Below are 19895 nucleotides of genomic sequence, written 5' to 3'. Positions count from 1 at the left end.
TACGAAACAAGTTTCATGATCACAGCGTTTATTTAGAAAAGCTTTCACTGGAAAATGGCCGACACCAAACGGACACTACGATATTGAACAAGTACACATTGTTTTCATTAACTATGCAAGAGCAAGTTAGAAACACGCACACAAATACAGTATGTCAAATGCTTTCAGTCTTTAAAAAGGACACGCATTTCTGCCTCAATATCAAACATGCATTTAAGCCGAATAAAAATGAGCTGTTGACTGTTTTCTGAACCATGTTCTTTGCGTTAACTGGATAATAATCCAGGCTAGTTCTCTGTTCATCATTTAGAAAAGTTATCTTGAGAATGAAAGTGCCAAAGCAGCTGTAGACCCAAACAACAGATTCTGTGGTTGAAGAACAATCTTTCTTTGCAATGAAAAAGCCTTGTTTAGTCAACAATGGGGGGAAAAGCATATTTGCATACTGACCAAACTCGTTGTTCTGGGGGAAAAAAAGCCTTTACCACTACTTTAAATGGCAGCGAGAAAGATGTTTTATTCATTTACATGGCTGCTTAAATAAATTAACTGCCCTTTTTGAATACAAGTTTGTGTGCTTCATACAACAAAGGGTGCTCTTCTTAAAAAGATAAACGTCAGTTGATCTGTGCTTCAGTAGTTTAGCTTTTTTCCTTTTATCGCTTTGAAAATTGTGCTATAGAGTCAAGCCTGCCTGACAGGAAGGCACCGCTCCTCTTTCTCAAAAAGCATCTATGGTCTGACCAGGTTTCCTGCATCACAACAAAGGAGCAGTTATACATGAAGACTACAAGAATGAAACAACATGTAACCACATTAACTGGCACACATCAAAATGTGCTTTCTGGACACTTAATAAACAGTTCCATGGCACTTCATGTTTTCACAGCCGCGTTTTGGGGCTTAGAACCATGCGGCTGTTTTCACAGCCGCATGGTTCTAAGCCCCACTTTTTATTTCCTTCATAAAATCTAGAGGCCAATCAAAGATTACTTCAGTGCAAAGCTCCTCTAATGTACTGCAGGTGGTGCTATCGCTCTTTGCAGCAAGACAAATGTGCTTCCTCCAGAATATCAAGTCGGTTTACTCCCCCACCCACGCATTCACCGTGTGACGTCTGGATTTAAAAAGATGGGTGGCATTCTTATAGCGCACCATGAAAATGTTTTGTCCTCACAAATTAAGATCCATTCAACCAGACGAGGAGAGAGTGAGAGTATCATTGTACAAACTGTTACTTCAGTTGCCTTCCTGCGGCTGTGATCCATCTTCTAAATGTGTGCACCACCTCTGTGATGACGTACACGGTGACCAGCAGTCTCAGTCATGAGGCCTTTTCTCCAATCCAATCGGTGCCTTAAGTACGGCGAGGTGCACTGAAGCCACTTGGTCTCCTTATAGGCCCTGGGCCAAAAACGCTTTGCCCCCCCCTCCCCGGGTCCCTCAGACCGTGGTGACAGACAGCAGGGGGTTATACACCTTCTTCCCGTCTGCGGACCTGGACCCGTGGGCCAGCAGCTCCTGTATCGTGATCCAGTTGTCCAGGATCCTGCGACTGCGCTTCTTCACGCTCCTGCGGTGGCACAGCTCCAGGATGGAGGTGGGCTCCTGCTGTGGAGTCGACCCCTGCTGGCCGCCGCCGCCCCCCTGCTCCCTCTCGCGCCCCCTCAGGCAGTCGAGGCGGCTCTGCATCATGAACTCCCTGCGCCGCCGCTGCTCCCGCGCCTTCAGCAGCTGCTGCTTGCGCTCCTCCTTGCTCCAGTAGCGGCCCATCTTCATCTCGCTCACGGCGTCGTCGTCCGTCGTCGTGCCGCTGCGCTCCTCTCGGATCTTCATGGCGCGCGCCTTCAGCAGGCGGTCCCTCACGGGCCGCTTGGCCACGTAGCGGGAGCCGTCGCTGCGGATCTTCACCTTCCACTCCATGCGGGGGGAGGCCGGGGACAGGGGCGCGGCCCCCGGGGCCTGAGCGACGTCCCTGCACGTGCTGCCCAAGCTCATTGGGCTGGCGTCGCCCCACGTCTCCACGCCGCCCTCCCCGGGAGACCCCAGCTGCATGCAGCTCAGGTAGTGCTGGGCGGGCTTCGTGTCCGGCTGACGGCGGGACAGGTAAGGGCTGTTCTCCGCGCTGTGTCCCCCGGACCCCTCGGCAATGGCTCTGGGGTTGCGTCTCACCTCCCCGTCTGAGCCCCGCCTGGTTCCCCTGTCCCGGGACAGGGGTCCCCCGACCTTTGCCCCGGGGCTGTATGTCTTGGCCTCGCCCCGTCTCCTGTGAGAGTGAGGAGAGTAGGGCTGGTTGAGGTTGGCCTGCGGCCCGTCGCCCCTGGCTCCTCGCTCTCTCTGGCGGGTGGAGGGCGCCGGGAGAAGATGCTCTCCCCTCTCCAGGCTCTGCGTGGAGGGGGAAGGGTGCTGTTCGTTGACCAGCGGGGTGCTCCTGCAGCTCTCCCCGCCGGTGTTGTAGGCACTCGTGCTGTCCTTGTCCGAGCGCTCCCTCTCCGGGAGCTCGTTGATGTCCGACAGAGCGTGGTGGCAGGACTCCTCGCCGGCCGCCGTACCGCTGGCGTCCGGGCGTCCGGCCCCTGCGCTCGCCCCGTTCTTGTCCTCGAGGGGCCAGGCCTTCAGACACCGCTCCCTCAGCTGCTGCATCTTCTGCGCCCGCAGGATGTTGCGGCACTTGAACTCCAGGTGCCGCAGTTCCTCCTCCAGGAGGGCCATCTCGTGCTGCGTCAGGCTCTCGTTCCTGTTCACGTCCAGCGAGACGCCGTCCCCCGGGGCCGCACCCTGCCCTCCCACCGCCGGCATCAGCGCGCTGCTGATCTTGTCATAGTAACACTTGATCTCCAGGAGCTCTTTGTACCTCTCGCACTCCTCCTCGGTCAGCCCGGGCATCATCATTCTGAGGGGGTCGGCGGCGTAGGCCCTCTCCAACCGCTCCACCTGTTCCAGCCCGCAGCAGTCCAGCCCTAAGAGGGAGTCGGCGCTGAACTGCAGGTCCTGGGAGTGCAGCAGGGGCGGAGTCTCCCCGCGGCCGGACAGAAACCTGCGCATGCTGCCCGGCGTGTTGGTGGCGTTGGTGTTGGAGGCGCTGGTGTGGTCGTCTCCCAGGAGGTCGTGTTCCGAGGACTCCTCGTAGCGCGTGCTTTCGTCGGTGCGGCCCACCCCGCTGTCCAGCTCCTGGCTGTTGCTCAGCACCTTCAGCAGGTCGGGCGAATCCCCGCCCAGCGAGCGGCCGCCGAGGACTCCGGCGACGCCCGCTGGCCCGACCCCGAGGGCGGAGGGGCCGCTCCTCGCCCCGTGGCCCCCGGGCAGGTGGACGGCGTTGTCCAGGGTCTCAGGGTCCAGCTCATCTTGATCCAGCTGGTTGTCGTTCTGGCGGGTGGATGGCGAGGAGGTGGATGGCGAGGAGGTGGATGGCGAGGAGGTGGATGGCGAGGAGGTGGATGGTTCATTGTTGAGGAGGAGAACAAAAGACAGCAGGAAAAGTGTCCGTTAATATAGAAACCCGTATATCTGAATGTTTATCAAATATTTCAGCGTGGGATTTTTAACAGAATGAAAAATTTTAGAGAACAAATAACGAAACATTTTTTTTGCTCACCTGCTATTTACAGATGAAGCAGATAAGGATCATTTTCAGTGTAAACAAATGGATTACAGCCGCTTTAATGCGGCGCGCAGCCCGTATGAGAGAAGTGCTCCTGTCTGCCACTAGATGAAGCCATTGCCCTGTGAGATTCTAACATTTCAAAAGGGGGCGAATTGTAAAAACAAACGCTCCCAGCTCATGTTGAGACCGTATCCAAGTATGAGCGCTCTATAGAACAGGCGTTTACTGTTCAGCCGTCTATTGCACGATGTCCATCGAGAATATGATGAATATCACTTAATATTTTAGAATTGTTATGGTTTGTGAGCTGTTTTCTTTGCTCTATTGATTTGCATCCCCTCATCAAATGAGATGAAATGAATAACTAAACAACTCCCTCCGCTAAGCCCAGTTGCTCTTGGCTAATTGGCCTGATTGGAATGTGAGTTGAGGTGCAGACTACAGACAACGTATTGATTATCTTCACTCCTATTCGTCGACATCCCCTTCTGCTCCCTCACTTTCTCCCTCAAGACAACAGATCAAGCTTTAATCTCAGCTTGTGCATTTCCCACCGACGCCCCTCCGTCCTCCGCTCGCTCCCTTGAATCTTAATGCGAGGCCGCGCCTCGCCCACATAAATCTGGTCAGCCTGTCACAGGTAGAGGTTGTGCAAATCTCTCGCCATGCAAGGGCACATTGCATCGTTTGACTTTGAATATTTGAACGCTCCTTTTAAATCCCTTTAGCTCCTTCTGTACGGATGCGGCATACACGTCTTTACAATTGCATGTTTCAAGGAAATGTTACACGGTCAGCAGTGAGCATCTGTTTAATTGTGTCACACGTGTCTACGTTGCTATTTACAAGTAATTTAACCAGACCTGCGTTAGTGAGGCGCATCTTGCAATGTCCCCATATCTGCTAGAAAAGTGACCTTGAGGCGTTCAGAGCATACAGAGCGGTGCAACATTTGCACAGCGAAGCACAAGCTCTATTTGTCTTTCGCCGCTCCCTTCACACTATCTGTGTACTCATCATGTTTCTGCACCTCTTTGCTTTTCTAGCAGCACAGGACGCAGCGGAGCACCAAGCCCCGTTCTTTATCTCACGACTCGACGTGTTCACACGGCGGTAGAAGTAGTAGTAGTAATCTCTCGCTTCATAATGAGGGGAGAGGAGGCATCTCGTTTTAGGTCAGCGGTCATACTTGTGCAGAGCTCTAGGAGACCGCATATCCAATTTGCTCACCTCGATCTCGGGCCGTGCAAGGAGCAGGGAGACATTAGTGCTGTCCTCTCTGGTGAGAATAGCCACTGCCTCCTCTCTGTCCTGGATGTCCACACCATTTATCTGAGCGAGGAAGAGGAGAAGGGAAAGAAAGAGCCGTCACACCGAGGCTAGACTCAATTAAATGACTTGATTCGGGAGAGGCAGGGGGAGAAATCTCTCCTTGGTTTAATAGCAAAAGTAATGAAATTCAATCTCTTATGAAATGATTTAGAATTATTGCCGCGCTAAAACATGAGAACTAGAGGGTGGATTAAGGGGGACCCGACGTCCATGAACCAGGAGTTATCTTACACTTCAGTTCCATCCATTACGTAACTAAAGAAAAAATAAAAAGCCCTTCCACAACCCTGTAGTATCGAAACTGTAATCATCTAAAAGGAATCCAGCATATATGGGAAACTTGCACCTGCAGTATTCGGTCTCCTTTGCGGATGCGTCCATCTAATGCGGCGATGCTGTTTGGGTTCACCTGGGAAAGAAAAGAAGCATTTGTTTAGGAGTGTAAAGAAATGGAAGAACATTAGGGGAAACTTTAAAAGCACAACATCCTCTTCACCTCTCCTACGTATATCCCCAGGTCCTCCTCATCGTCGGTCCTGTAACACACCGTCAGCCCGAGTTTGTCCTGCTGGCGAGACTTGTACAGCTCCACCTCCTGAAGCAGGTAGAGAAGAAGTGTGAGGCGGACGGACGGACGGCCGGACGGCAGCTTTCTGAAAAACCGGCTCTGAGGGCCCTCACCTCATATTCCAGCTCGTCCTGTCTGTCCACTTCGTGCTGAGTGATGTCAAAGTAGTCGGCGGGGTCGTAGTACACGGGCTCCACGAAGCTGAGGAGGACAATATTCAGGACATAATGTTTCAGCAATTGGGGCGGCTTTGAAATTGAAAACGTGTGGACGGACGGGCGTGGACCGGGACCAAGGCGGCAGACGAGGTCTGGTCAGACAGCTGGACACGCTGCAGAGGCCGATCGGACCACTCACAGTTCATTGAGCAGATACGGCTCCAGCAGCGGCGGCAGGGGGGGGGACGGCGGGGGGTCGGGTGGGGGCGGAGCTCCACAGGGATGCTGGCTGCTCTTGCCCAGAGTCAACATATGCTGGAAGCTGATGTCCGTCTGGGTGCAGCTGTCCACGCAGTCGGCCATACCCGCGGTCACTGGCGACGGCCCCCCGGGGGCTCCCGCCAGGCCTGCGCGCCTGCGGGCCCCCCGCCTCAGTATGTTGGACAGCACAGGGTCCCGTAGGTCCAGGGTGGGGTCGCCAGAAAGGCGGCAGAGGTCCTTTCCATTCACCTGGAAAACACGGCCGAGGTCAAAATGAGAAAATGAAATCATTTGGGCGAAGGAGGCGGAGCTTCAACATTCAGTGCTGTAAATATGTAACAGGGCAGCAAATGGTGAATAAAACCGGGAAGCTGCAGCATGTTGTCCTCCTGGGATATGCTTCCTTTTCACTTTTCTAAAAGCATATGAATTTAACAAAGAAGTAGTAACGGCGTGGAGGAGTGTCTCTCTGAATATACAAAGAACTTGCGAGAAACAGAAACAGAAGATCTAAAGAGCGGGCAGCAAGGTCAGTGAAAGAATGACTACGGTGATGGCGACACGGTGAAGCCAGTGGTGGAAAGCACATTTAATCAAGTTCTGCACAACTTTAAAGTATCGCGCATTTTGGTGCACGCTTTTTATGTCACTTAGCTTTTACTCCACTAATTCAGAGAGAACGAAAGGCTCTGCGCAGCCACACAGGTGTTTCCCATCGCACTGATTAAACCCCCGGTCAGGTGTGCTAACGAGGGAGATGTCCTCTAGTTAGGAAAGTGAAAACACCCGTGTGGGTGGACGAACGGAAAACTGTCCGTTTGTTGTTGTTGTTTACAGCGGGATGTTGCTTCAACTTAATTACAGTTTACTTCTTCCACCACTGCAGGACGGGAGGAAGACAAGATGAATGAATGGAGTACACAGGGTCAGTATTATCAAACAGGGAAGGTTAGTTCGTAGAAGCAAAGCGGCCTCACAAGTACACAAAGGAGGGGGGGGCTACGGATACACACGGGTCAGGAAAGACAGAGGTGTCCTCGGTTAATAGGAGACTAGCAAAGACAGATAAGTGGCGCGCGGCTGGGCGCGTTCCCACAGGCACACAGAGACAAACGGGGGTTTGTATGAGAACGGGTTTCGACACCACATGACACAGAGCAGGAAGCTTTATACTGAGACCTTCATTCGACCGTCGGCATCAAAAGAGCACAACATGTTGTTTATGTGACTCTTCTGTGGAGAGAGAGGGACAGAAATGTTAGAAAGTCCCTAACGTTGAATGGCAGGAAATACACCACAGGGGGTTTCTTGAAAATGCGTTTCATCAAGGATTGAACTGGAGGTGGAAAATATAATAAGTTATCAGCCACAGAGATAAAAATGTGTTTTCGTCACCACATTAATTTTGTGCTCTCCGGTCCTCCTGAAAGCTCTTCTGCAAAACAGTTATCTTTCTTTTGTGTGAATCAGAAGTGGTTTCCCTGCAAATATATTTTGAATGAGTTTATTGGGGAAGCTACTTAAATTCTCCCTCATTTCTGAGCAACGGCTTCAGTAAAAAGTAATGCATTGCAAATTCTGCTGTATCCTGCTTTAATAAATTTGCTTTAGTGAACTACAACTCTTCCAGCTGAGACATACAGTAGATTTTCATCATTTCGTTCCAGAGACCATTCGACATGGAATTTAAACCGTACTCATGTATATTTATATATATATGAGTGTATTTGTGTGTATATCTACAGTTGAAATTATTTTTATGCACATACTCATCACAACTCAACATTTGGTACGATCATGCATGTTCCCCAGAGCATGAATCCTAATCATTTAATGACCATTTCCTCCAGTGCCGCCGCCACCAGGTCAGCGTATTGAGTGGCTTTTTCTAATCAGCAGGTCAACATTTCAATTAGCTCAATGACTCGGTTTATAATCATCTTGACATTTTGTTTGCGCTAATACTAATTACCAAATATAAGCATGGCAGCGCTTTGATAATGAACATGTAAGAACTGTACTTGTAGCTCAAAGACCCCTCATGTCTGAAGAGGCTCTTGGTTGAATTTTAATAGAAATTAAATTAACACATTTTCAAAAGCACTCATGAAGACAAATTGAATTCCGCTGATGTCATTACAGGGCGCAGGCGGCACCATGAGGACGTTCGAGTGTCATTCACGCTGCACCCAGTCGCTGACCTTGGCCGTCTGCGACGGCCGACATCTTTGCTGCACCGCTTCGCGCCCCCCCCCCCCCCCCCCCCCCCCCTTTGCTCGTGTCCCCTTCCAGTAATTGCATGTCAAATCAATGTTCCCCCAGTGCAGCCAAGCGCGAAAAACTTTCTTGCCACGCTGAGTCCATGCTCCCGTTGGTCGTCTCCCATGCTGCTACACCTCCACCAGGACCCACACCCACCCCAACCCCTCTGGTCCTGCTTTGCCATCGTGTTTCCATGCTCGCATTATTCTCCTTCTCTTCTCTTTCTCTGTCTCCACTTCTTCTTCTTCTCTCTCTCCTGCTTTCCCCACATTCTGTTTTCTTTAGCGGTGCCGCCTCAGCAGTTCTGTCTTCCCCGTCCCTTCCCCAAGGGAGACGACATCTCCCACCCCTCTATTCCAGTCGGTCCATCTCTTCCTGTGTGTGTGTGTGTTTGTCCTTCCTCCAACTAAAGTACCCTCGTAAATCTTACTGTCTGCCTTAATGAGCCTTTCTACTTGGAGACAAATAAGATGCTCCCTCCTTACACGGCGTGCTGGTGATGAAGGAATTAACTATGCGTTGTTTTGCATTGTAGAAGCAAAGAAAATCGAACCTTAACATCCTTCACCAAAGGTCATATTCATTACAGCTCCAGCCTGTTTTTCACCAAACTGCAGGTATCAGCTGTTTCTGTGATTCTGACCACATGGTCGAGCTGTTAGTGGCTTTTCTCTAAAGCGAGTGACAGGTATGAATACAGAGAGAGAGGAGAGGGGAGGGGGGTTCTCATTCATTATCAATGAGGGGTGCTGGGATTGCTTTGAAGATGACTTCATGCAGGCTAATGGTTGTTGTGTGTTTGACCTGACTTGATGGAGAATCCATTACTTGCCGTGTTCTGTTCTCTATGATCTCTGTTAGTGGGTCATTTCTGCTCTGTTGTTAGAAAAGAAAAGGAATGCAAATAATGACCCCTTGGGTGTACACCCACCGCACTCCATCTCCATTCAGTTTGTTTGTGTTTAAAAATAATTTACATTCAGAAAAATGGTAAAGCCTCCACAACTGGGCGCAGTAGGGCGGTGGCGGCAGGAGCAGCAGCTGTGAAGGGTGGGGACGGTGGGGGACGGGGGCCGATCGGTTCGAGATGAAAGAGATGCAATGAGTTCAAAGTGTAGAAAAGCGAACGCAAAGGCAGGAAGATGCAGGGGGGAGGAAGGGATGTGGGGGGGCATGTAATGATGCAGGAGAAATGTAGAGCGCACACACACACACACACACACACACAAATAAAATGCAGGCTCGTGGGAAATTGCTAAGTGGTTGATGCATAATTAGTATTTTTCGGAAAGCCCTTTTTAAAAGAGTAAATTAATTGCGTGTGCCGTACAACAGGCGGAGATGGAAAAGAAGAGAGAAGAGAAGGGGGGGCGGCTACTCCACAGTAACGCACAATAGCCTAATGCGCGTTCCTCCCTGAGTGTTTCACAAACGTGGGCTATCTGCATTTTACAGAAAAACACAAAATGTCCTTAACTATCTCCTGAAAGATGCTAAGTGAGGGGTGTTGAAGTGGGAGGGATGCACAACGTTACAGGATAATCTTATGGATGATAATCTCAAACCCCACAATAAAATATAATAATGCCTTTTGAGAAACTGACACTTTGCTCAGTGCTTGTCCAGACATTTGTTTTTTAGATGCCCTTGTCTAATAATGTGTACACATGCATGTGAACATAGGAACATGCACCAATTTAGCTCCTCTCAGCTGATCATTATTGATCCTCATCGATTTACCGTTTGTGGCTGTCAGCATGTTTCTTCACGACCATTGTGAACAAGAGCACGTTGGGTTTGTTCAATGCCGCCGGTTGCCATGGAAACAGCGTGCTGCTTTACGGTGATGGAGGAGAGAAAAAGGGAGTGGCTGCAGGGCTCGGGGAGGAGAGGGGGGCTGTTTACTGTCTGTGTAGGTCAGGTACTCTGCAAAATGTAGGCCAAATGCAAAAGGATGCACATGGACGTGAAGTCTACCAATGAGTACATCATTTATCAACTGAACAAACAATATGCCTTCTCATCGGGGCTACAGGAGGCTAAATTCATCAGATACATGCCAGTGGGTTTGGACCAATCACCAGTGTGCAGCGTATGTGTAGCAGAAGCCCAATGTATAATGCATGAGTTTTATTCCTTTGGTACGAGAAGAAACTGTTTTTTGACGGAGACTAATTTAACAGCCTGGTATGCAGTTTAAATGTAGCTGTAAGCGGTGTAATGCTGCATTTATTGTCTGAAAACAGTTACTCAGTGGACTGCATCTAAATCTAATTGGAAGGTGTAATTATACTTGATTAGTTAAGGAAAACCGCTCAAAGCTGAAAACCTCGAAAAACCATGAAATGTGTGCACGACTGGGTGGGAGGGGATTGTGTTCTGTTGAACAATTGTACACAGTATACCTCAATTCTTTCTTTGGCATGATCTCTGGATTATTCAGCCATCTGCACAGCAAGGCTTGTTTTGTAATCATTAATATAATCACAGATCTAAATCTTTATGGGGAAAAAAACAGCATGAAGACAGTAAATACCTCTTGGCCGCCTTTTTTTTAGGATTCTCTCTCTCATGCTCCTCTGCCTCCCTGCCCACAATGCCATTTCAGGCTCACCAGACCACAATACATGCAGTCTTTCTGTTTCAACCCCCCAAAACGACCTGCACTACACAACCTCCATTCACAAAATGTGTTTGCATGCGACGTGACGACCGCTCTGCAGGCGCTGACTCGTGTAACTCCCCTTCACTGTTCGCTCCACTCGTCGCCACGCCCGTCTGTGAACCGCGTGCACGTCCTCCGTCAGCTCGAGTGCTTCTGGGATGACGGACGTGTGCAGACACGGCTGACCTCACATTGCTGGATCAGTTTCCACTTTCAAAGTCGTTAACCTGCATGATGTCCGTGTCATTGCTTCCGACTCCTGTTAGATGAGGCCACTGATTAATAAAATGCTTTGTAAAGTCACTTGAGCCTTACTTTGTTCCATGACGGGTAAACGGCAGGAAAAAGACTCTCACTTCCACATTTATTTTGCCTATTTTCTCCCCCGTTCGACTCATTATCGTGCCTCTATTTGGACTCTTGTCCCCCCCCCCCCCCCCCCTCCATGTTTTTCTTTCTCTTGGCATCGCCCCTGGCACCAGATGCAGCCCGATTAACTGGCCCGGAGCCTGACTCCAGCCTGCTTCAGAGACCCAGCCGAGGCTTCCGATGCCACAGATGCCGGGAGTGTTGCGCTGCATTACCCATGAGTGCCGGGGCATTTCTCATGCTTGGTTAGCGTGGGTCTCTTCTTTGGTCACTGCATGTATCGTGGAGTTAGTCAGCAGCAGCAGCAGCAGCATCCTTGGGCACTGCGCGGCCAGATGAGCTTACTCACGTACCGTCTGTGGTCCCAGTTGGCAGTTGGTGCTGAGGCTGTAACCGTAGCAACCCCTCTCTCCCACAACACTTTAGCCCAGCTTTAACGAGCCATCTATCCGGCTGCCTTTCGAGGCTCGGCAGGACTCCACGTTCCCAATGCCAGCCTAACATTCCATCTTGCGCATTTTAGCACTGCTCCCTCTGATTGTAATCACAGTGAATCGTCATTATCATAATTATCGGTATTAACGGCACCGACTTTTTAAATATATAGCTTTGTCCAAAATCTTTTGGAGGGGATCATTTATGTACCTAAAATCACATAAGGGTTACAAGCTCACCAAAAAAAGTGTCACACAATCGGGAATTTATATCAAACCAATCAGTTGCGTTCACTGCAGCCACAGTTTAAATTCACCCAATACATTTTAATAATTGCTCGATGATATGTCACTATCATGTTTAAGTATATATAAATATAATGTCGCAAATATTCTAGTTGGACTCATCCATGACTGACAAATGGCTGCATTTTATCAGCTACATTGATCTTACATTTTAAACTGGTTATTGGGAATATTATGTGTGAATTATTCAGGTTAATTGAGTGTGTCAACGTGACGAGGTTCCGTTTTATTTTAACAGTAGACTTTCTTGTCTGAGCTGTTTTTTATTTTCACTCATGAAGTTGCATCACTGCAAGAAATGGCCAAATTAAGACAAAATAAATAACTTTAAGGACAGCAAATATAAATGCTTTTGCTTGAAGATGGAAGAAAATAGAACCGGGCAGAGTAAGAGAGAGAGCGAGAGGACGGAGATGGAGAGCTCACCTGGAACATGACCCTGTATTGTTCCTCAGGCTTTTGAACCACGCACATGTTGCACCCCATAGTGACCTTTGACACGGCGCCGGACTGCACAGGTTCAGAATCGCCCCACTTGACCAGTTCTCACGGCAGGACTTTCTCTATCAAAGTCTTTGTCTGTGGCAGTGGGAGAGCCCCACCCTCACTGCACTCTCCCTCCTCAGAATAACATGCGACACATCCTTTGCCGGGGAAAGACTCTCAGTTTATTTGGCTCCGTTCTCCTCTGGTCCTTTTTAGGAAAAAATGACTTTAATGCAAAGTAAATTCTAATGTGGCGATTGTTTCAGAGCTGCACGACCACGTGTTTGTAACCGTCTCCATCTCCAAAATGCGGCTCGTTCGAGTAAATGTGCTTGTTGTAGATGGTCCAGTTTGAGTGTTCTCTCCAAATCCAGCGGGTTTTGTTCTTATGTAGATTCGGCAGTTCTTTCAGGCAAATAAACGCTGATCCAGTGACTTTGTCAATAGTGGTCATACGGTACACTTCCTGGGCCGTGGCCGGTCCTTCTCTTTACTGAGGTAAACTGCAGCACAGAGCAGCTTTCTGGAAAAAAAAAGGTGCTATCAGGACCGCCCTGCTCTCATCCGCCGCCTCAGGATCAAAGTATTGCTCAAGGAATTTGCTAATTTAACTTTTATGTGAGGCGGGTTGGCGGTGAGCCGTGAAGAGGGGGCAACAACACACGGAGCTTTCAGCTACGAGCTCTCACGCTGACACATTTCCTGTACCTGTCAACAAACCTGCCATCGACAGAGAACTCGTCCTCGTGCTGCCTCTTCGAATGATACAAGACGCGTCAACATTGTTATGGGAGACTGCAGACGAAAACGCAGTGTGTTTATCTGATCTGCTGTCGAGTATTGAACCATCGGTTCTCCGCACGCTCAGCACTGCTCTGGGGTGAGATCTGAATGACGGATTATAATTAAATGAGTGCCCTCTTGAGCAGAGATGAGACAAGTCCCCGTCCTGACTGAGCCGAGAAATCAATATCCAGCCAACTCACGGATCAATTGGACTCTGCGCTTGCAAGGTTGCTTATCAGTAAGTTCCATCAATGTTCGTCTTCACCACATCCAGTGATTTATTTGCTGTGGTCATTTTTATCAGCCTGTCTGTATGTAAATCATGTTCTTGACCAGCTCCTATAATTGAATTACCAGTCAAAGCCGACCTGAATTAGAAGGGTAGCAGAATCTCTACATAACTTTCTCAGCTGACGTCCTGTGCGTTTCCTTGCCCTCTGTGTCCCATCACGGTGGTGAAACCCTCCTCTTTAATCCTCCGGTGAGACCTCGAGAGTCTCGTCTCAAAGGTCCGTTGCCTGTGTGCTGCCGGCTGCACGGTGTTAGAGCTGCTAATCCCCGTTCACGGCTCCCCTACACCTGTATCCCTTCCAGAGGCAGCGTAATCCCAATGTCCACCCCCAACCCCGACCAAGCAATCCACACTCACCCGCGCTGAAATACTCATACGCACACCAAGTTAAGGGAGACGCAACCGCATAGTCTGGAGAACAGACGCTACCTTAGACAGATGTGTCAGACGTGCTGAGCAGGCAGGTGTGCTCCAACTGTCCCCCCCCCCCTCCTCTGCTTCGTCATCACCCTGAACCTTTATGTACAAGTATCAATCCTACATGATTATCACAGTGAAGTGGCTACAATCATTCTCTGCTTTCCATGATGATGATGATGATGATGTTGAATACGTCAGATAAATTAGAAAAATGCCTGTATTCTTCTGTTATCACATGTCCTCATGTGCCACAATTGCAGCCATAAAAGTTGTCTTCAGTCTGCAGCAGAAACAAAAAAGTAATTCCATTTTAATCCTCCCTTTGTCCTCTGGTCAGCCGGTTTGAAATATCCACAAGAGGGTATTTGTGCTTAAGAAAAGAAACAACCGTGGTGGAGTATTCCAGGTGGTTGAGGTGCTGAGCAGCGTGCAGCGATAAATCACCTCCAGCAGCCCCACAAGATGAGAGAAATCACCAACGGCTGATTGGAGGATACTTCTCGGCTTCTCCCTCTGGGCGCGACGGTAAGTGCACTCCCCCCCCCACTGCAGCGGGGGAGGGCGAGGGGGGGGACACACAAAAGGCGGTTGTTCCCCAGCGGTGAAGAAGCCTGCTGGTCTGGACGCTCCTAAAAGCTGGATTCGCACTGGATTTTACACTGTTTCATTTCTGTCTCTCTCTCTCTCTCTCTCTCTCTCCCTCACCGGCTCCATTTCCAGGGCTGGGCTACTGCTCTCTTCTCTAGTCCCCCATAATTCTTACCAACACCTCATTTGCTACCATCTCCCTCCTCCTTACTCCCTTTTCTGCCCTGCCTCTCCCTCTCTCTCTCTGCTTGTCTGCAGGCAAGGGAGCAAGCACTGGAAAGCCTGTGCACGCTGCTGGAGCGGGACAGGAGGAGATAACCACGTAAAGGTGCATGAAATATCAAGCATGCAGACAAGCAGGGAGGTTAATTCACCCCTGGCATCTTAAGCCATTATATGTCACCTTGAGTTCTCATGAGATGGTATTGGAAAGAGAAGGATGATTGCACTTGTTCAAACCAGTCAAAATGCCCAAAGCAGGCAGAGAGCTGGTGACAGGCTGCGCATTTAGATGAGCTTTTACGCTTCCACAAAGGAGGAGGAAATACTGGGGGAAATGGAGGAAAACAAGTGAATAACAGGTGTGACAGGACGCGTTTAAAGATAACGGAAGAGAGCCCGGGAGAGAAAATGCAAATGAGCGCGTGGGAGAGAATCGAAGAAGCTGAGATTGTGCGGTAATCACGATGACCTGCTGAAGATTCGGTTGGATATTTGTGATTATGAAAACCTCTGGGCCGCACTACCAGCGCTGCTAAACACAATAAGAGCACCGATTTCGGCTAATTTCCTCGTTTAAAAAAAAGCCTTTTTGCTGCAGTGCTCCGCTGCCACGGACCTCAGAGATCCACAGGGCCTCGAGTCAAGGATGTCAGTAACTGATACCAACAGCTACTTTTCTCCACACCAAGCACCTGTTTTCTACGCGGAATCTGCAGTTTTGCTTTTATTCCGTCGTTGCACGCTTGTCTGCTACACCAGAGAGGGATTTATCCGCAGAATCAACTTCTCTGCCGGGTCACTTATTATGCCGCGCTCCCTCTCATGTGCACATCTTGACGTCCTGTGATAGCTGGCGTTTGATATTTCATTTGGGATATTAGTTCAATCGGGCTTACGCGGACGAGAGACGCCCACGGCATACTGAGTGCGCGCCACATGCGCTTTACCCTTTCTCACACAAACACAAGCAGAAAGACGTCTCTCTCTCTCTCTCTCTCTCTCTCTCCCCCCAATCTGTCTGCTTTAAATCCTCCTCCCCATCACAAAAGGTCAGCGTGCAGTGTGGAAACATTCCGAAATATCAGCCGACCCGCTCCGCGAGACACCGAGGAGTAGAGGGCGTCCCGTTCAGACAGACAGGTCGGCCCGTGTGCGGCTCATGTTGGATCTGTCGCTTCACATCATCTACTCCAGATACTTTCTTCTTGAACGGAGCAGAGAGCCGGGAGTATGCTGCCCTTCTGTTTCTCCACTGAACTCTACCTTTGGTGTGACATCAGCATACGCCCGCCGGCCTTGACCCCCGCCGGGGTCAGACATGCAAAAAGCCAAGCAGACATTTCGTCTTCCTGGGACTTTCAATGAGACGATGTGTCGCGTTCTGCCAGTGAGGGTGAAGCGTCTGTCTGGTAGAAATGTTAATAGAAAATGATGTATTCATGAGTAAAATAAAAAGAGACACAGTAGGATCTACGTTTATAATGGGGAAGGTGGACTGCGGGGAGATTAAAAGGGATGAAAATATCTAGAGAGAAGAACAGCAGTTCTTTTCAAACACTACTTTCTTTTCACTCGGCACAGAGCTGATAGCAGAGTAATGGAATACTGGCAGAATTTTAACAGTGTTCTCATTATTTATTTACTGCTCTGAGGATAAGCGCGCCGATACACTGCTGCAGAAAACATGCTTTGTGGTTTTCTTTTGCGTGTACGTGTTCATGTATGTTTGAGTGTGTGCGTGCGTGTGCGTGTGGCGTGACTGCCATATCGTAGCGGGGGGGAAGCGGCAGCAGCTTCATTCACATTCAAGAGAAGTCACTGTGTGTGTGAAAGCTATTTCATAGAGAAAAAGGATGAGGGTCATCAGCCAAGTCTGAGCGGCACCAAGTAGTAAGAAGCAGCAATGAACTACAAAACAAGTAGAGGACACACATCATCTTCTGCCAACTGATTCTTAATATCTGTTATTGTACGGAGTCGGCTTGCTCTAATATTTCTTTCGCTGTGCTCTCTTGAAAAAAAAAAAAAGATGAAGCTTAGACAACGAATGTAAGAAAGAAAAAAACATGCAGTAAAGATTTTAGCTTCGCATCATGTTTTAAAAGGAGCTGCACAACAAGAGATGTTGAATCGCCGTGTGAATGGCACAGATTATTTTAATGGAAGGGGAGAGAAGAGACGCAGACACACTTGAGAGCTGTTGAGCTGTATGAAGAATTAAATTAGCTGTCTGTCACGGGAGGCTGACCGGCATGTGGGACATGTAAGTCCTCTTACACAAATTAATGGCTTTTCTTTGCAGTCGGGGAGATGAGGCAGCGACTGGAATGGCGTAATTCCCAAACGCCAACCCGTCACTGTGCTTCAATCTCCGCTCATCACGAGTCTACACCCTCGATCGCCTGGTCTCAGTTCGCTGTGCTACTGTGGAGGAGGCGGGGAAGAAGAGCGGAGGGCGATGAAGGAGGTGTAAGGGGCGAAGGAGGAAAGCGGGTGAGCATCTCGCCTTCAAAGGAGGAAGAAAGGCTGAGACCAAAGACATTTCCGAGCATATAATTGGTGTTTCAGTACAGTACCAAGTAAGCCTGCCGAGAGAGAGTAAGAAATACACCAACAGTTTGGAAAAAGAAGAGGGAGTGAACCGAGGGCAGAGAAACACAAGGGGGAAAAGGTAAAGCAGGTTGAGGAACAAAGGAAATCACAAAAAAGTGCAGTGGGCGTCAAAGGGGAGGAAGGCTTAGTGAGAGTGGCCTGATCAATCTGAGGACCAGAAGTCTCCATCATCGCTTCGGCCCCTTAATTGGCCAAAACAAAACACATTCATTCATATTTCTCAGCACGGACACAACGGTAGTATCGCATCAACAGAACGGGACGCTGGATGGCTCGTTCACATCAACTTGGCGGAATAATGGATTCATAAAAGCTCAGTGAGAACTGAATTAATTAGTTGGATTCATACTTCGAATGTTAAATCTGTAATCTTGCCGGCTCGTCGGCAACTCCAGCCGCGAGATTGCGGGTTGTTTCCAGGCCTTTTTACCACGATGCTTCGACCTCACTGACCCTTCGGATCAATAAAGACTGTATCATTCACCAAGCAATGTATTTAATGATCAATATCAACATCTTTCACCTTCTTGCCTGCAAGGACACATGTGCACGGACACACACACACACACACCTTGATGCATTATGAGGAGAAAATCCCATTAATTCCACTCCATCCCTCCCTCTCCCCCCTTAGTGATCTCCCCTAATGTGATCCCAGATGGCCGTCCGCTGTCTAAACGCCTGCTTTAATAGCCAGAAGCTTGATATAATTCTGGTCCAACGGAGCGCTTTGGATTACAGCTGAGCTATCGTATTTCGGGCATAAAAAACAATTCAAATTCCCATCTACTAGCAGTCGTGCTGCAACGCGACGTAGAAACGCCGCGGCTTTGTTTGTGCTCACACACTGTTGGGCCTCTCTTCCCGTCTCTGAAGGCGTAATAAGACAAACAGGTGTTTTAAGACATCTGCGAGCTGTGGCTCTCCTCCTGCTACACACACCTACTCATTTGCCCTACAGGCCCATCAAAATCAATATGTCATTACCCCCCCCCCCCCCCTCCCTCCTCTGTTCTTCATCCATAAAACCTCAGCTCACTCCCACTCCACTCTCACTCCGTCTTCCCCTCACATTTCACACTATTTCACACTGTTTTTCTCGCCTCTCATCTCCACCCCTTGTGCCTCCACCTCCTCCCCACTCTCGCTTCGGCTGCTCTTCGGTCCTTTGGGTATTTCTCTGAGCTCCGCCGCTCATGTGAAAGAAAGTGTGCTGGGGAGAGTTGGGGGGGAAGGAGGGGAGGGGGGGAGGGGGGAGGGGGGGGGCAGGTTAAAGGTGTAAGGGACAAATTGGAGCCGTGTCAGGTGTAGAGATGGCGGGTGAGGGTCTGTGTCGCAGAAACATGAAGAGAGAGCCCAGCAAAGCAGGGAGGAGATGGGGGAGCGCGGGGGGGGGGGAGTCTCTCCCCGGCTGTCTGTGGGGGTGAAATGAATGTGTAATTGCGTCGCAGTGGCTCAACCCTTCACCGACGGCAGTAAGCGACGGCAGCAGCGACCGTGGGCCTCTCGCCTGGGGGGGGGGGGGGGTTCCGACATACAGAGGCTGTCAGCAACACGCCCACACCCCGAGTGTCAAACATGGCAAGTGGCGAGTGATACATGGGTCAGGAATGCTTGAAGCAATGGTGTGAGCACTGGTCAGTTTGAGGGGTGAAACAAAGGGAACTGTTCAAAATAAGACTGAATCTCCCCCTCACTGCTTCTTCCTCCAGCTTCACACTGCCGAACCGTAGCCAACCCCTACATTTCTTCTTTTGCATTCCCTCCTCGGGTCTCTCCTTCCTCCCACCCCCTCCTCCCCCACCTCCCACTCCTCCTCCACTTTAAACGACGCGAGGAGGGCTGAAGAATGGGGTAATTAAAACGGGGCGGCTGCGCAGTGAAATGAAGCCAAGTTCAAAGAGACACCTCATCACCAGGAGAGGAAAAATACCAACGGCAAAAAGGACGCACTCGGCCGCGTGGAAGAGAAGTGTCTAAACAGTCGGTTCACGTGTCATTTCCATCCAACCAAGAGTAGAAAATAACCCAACTTTGACGGCCCGCGTGTCCCCTTCTCGCAGCAGCAGCCCATCGCTTTGATTGACGTGCGCAGCTGCAGGACAACGGACCAAACCGGCGAGATGGTGACAGCTCCCGGAAAGAAGAGGGGAGTCAGATGCAGCGACTGTACCGCGGTAACTGCAGCAGAGGCCGGGGGTTGGCCCGAACACGAGAGGGTGCAGATGGAGGGGTCACCTTGAGGGAGAAGAGGGGCAGGAGGGAGGGGAAGGGACGCCGCGCCAATGCCAATTTCATTTCTGTTCAGGCCGTCCGTAAGCTGGTCGATATTTAAGAGACTCCCTTGAGGAGCAATTCAACTGGATCCCGGAGAGGATGTTTGCCTTCGCTATCGAAACCACGAGGTTGTAACGTGTGATAACTGCGGGAGGGGGGTAAAATCCTGTAAAAGCTTCACAGGTGTCAGCTTCTGTTTGCCTTCACATTAGGCCGGCAGTCTGTTCCATGTTGACTAAACACGGCGGCCGG

General features: G+C 49.8%; 1 protein-coding gene across 2 annotated transcripts; it reads right to left on the bottom strand.

The window, feature by feature from the left end:
- Positions 1 to 11: 11 nt before the first annotated feature.
- LOC120829917 (PDZ domain-containing protein 4) lies at positions 12 to 14410 on the bottom strand. Of its 2 annotated transcripts, XM_040194525.2 has the most exons (8): positions 12386 to 12590; positions 7103 to 7156; positions 5862 to 6172; positions 5618 to 5705; positions 5433 to 5531; positions 5283 to 5345; positions 4835 to 4936; positions 12 to 3366 (listed from the first exon to the last, which is right to left on the bottom strand). In XM_040194525.2, the coding sequence occupies exons 1-8, from the start codon at positions 12443 to 12445 to the stop codon at positions 1444 to 1446; spliced, it is 2700 nt and encodes an 899-aa protein (XP_040050459.2). In that variant the 5' UTR covers positions 12446 to 12590; the 3' UTR covers positions 12 to 1443. The 2 variants fall into 2 exon arrangements, with proteins under 2 accessions (XP_040050459.2, XP_040050460.2); XM_040194526.2 differs by lacking the exon at positions 7103 to 7156 and having other exon boundaries at positions 12386 to 14410.
- Between the last annotated feature and the right edge of the window lie 5485 nt (positions 14411 to 19895).

Source organism: Gasterosteus aculeatus, chromosome 2 (genome assembly GCF_964276395.1).
Source record: "Gasterosteus aculeatus chromosome 2, fGasAcu3.hap1.1, whole genome shotgun sequence".
NCBI lineage: Eukaryota > Metazoa > Chordata > Actinopteri > Perciformes > Gasterosteidae > Gasterosteus > Gasterosteus aculeatus.
The sequence above is the reverse complement of the archived record's forward strand: the minus strand, read 5'-3'. Positions and strand labels throughout refer to the sequence as shown.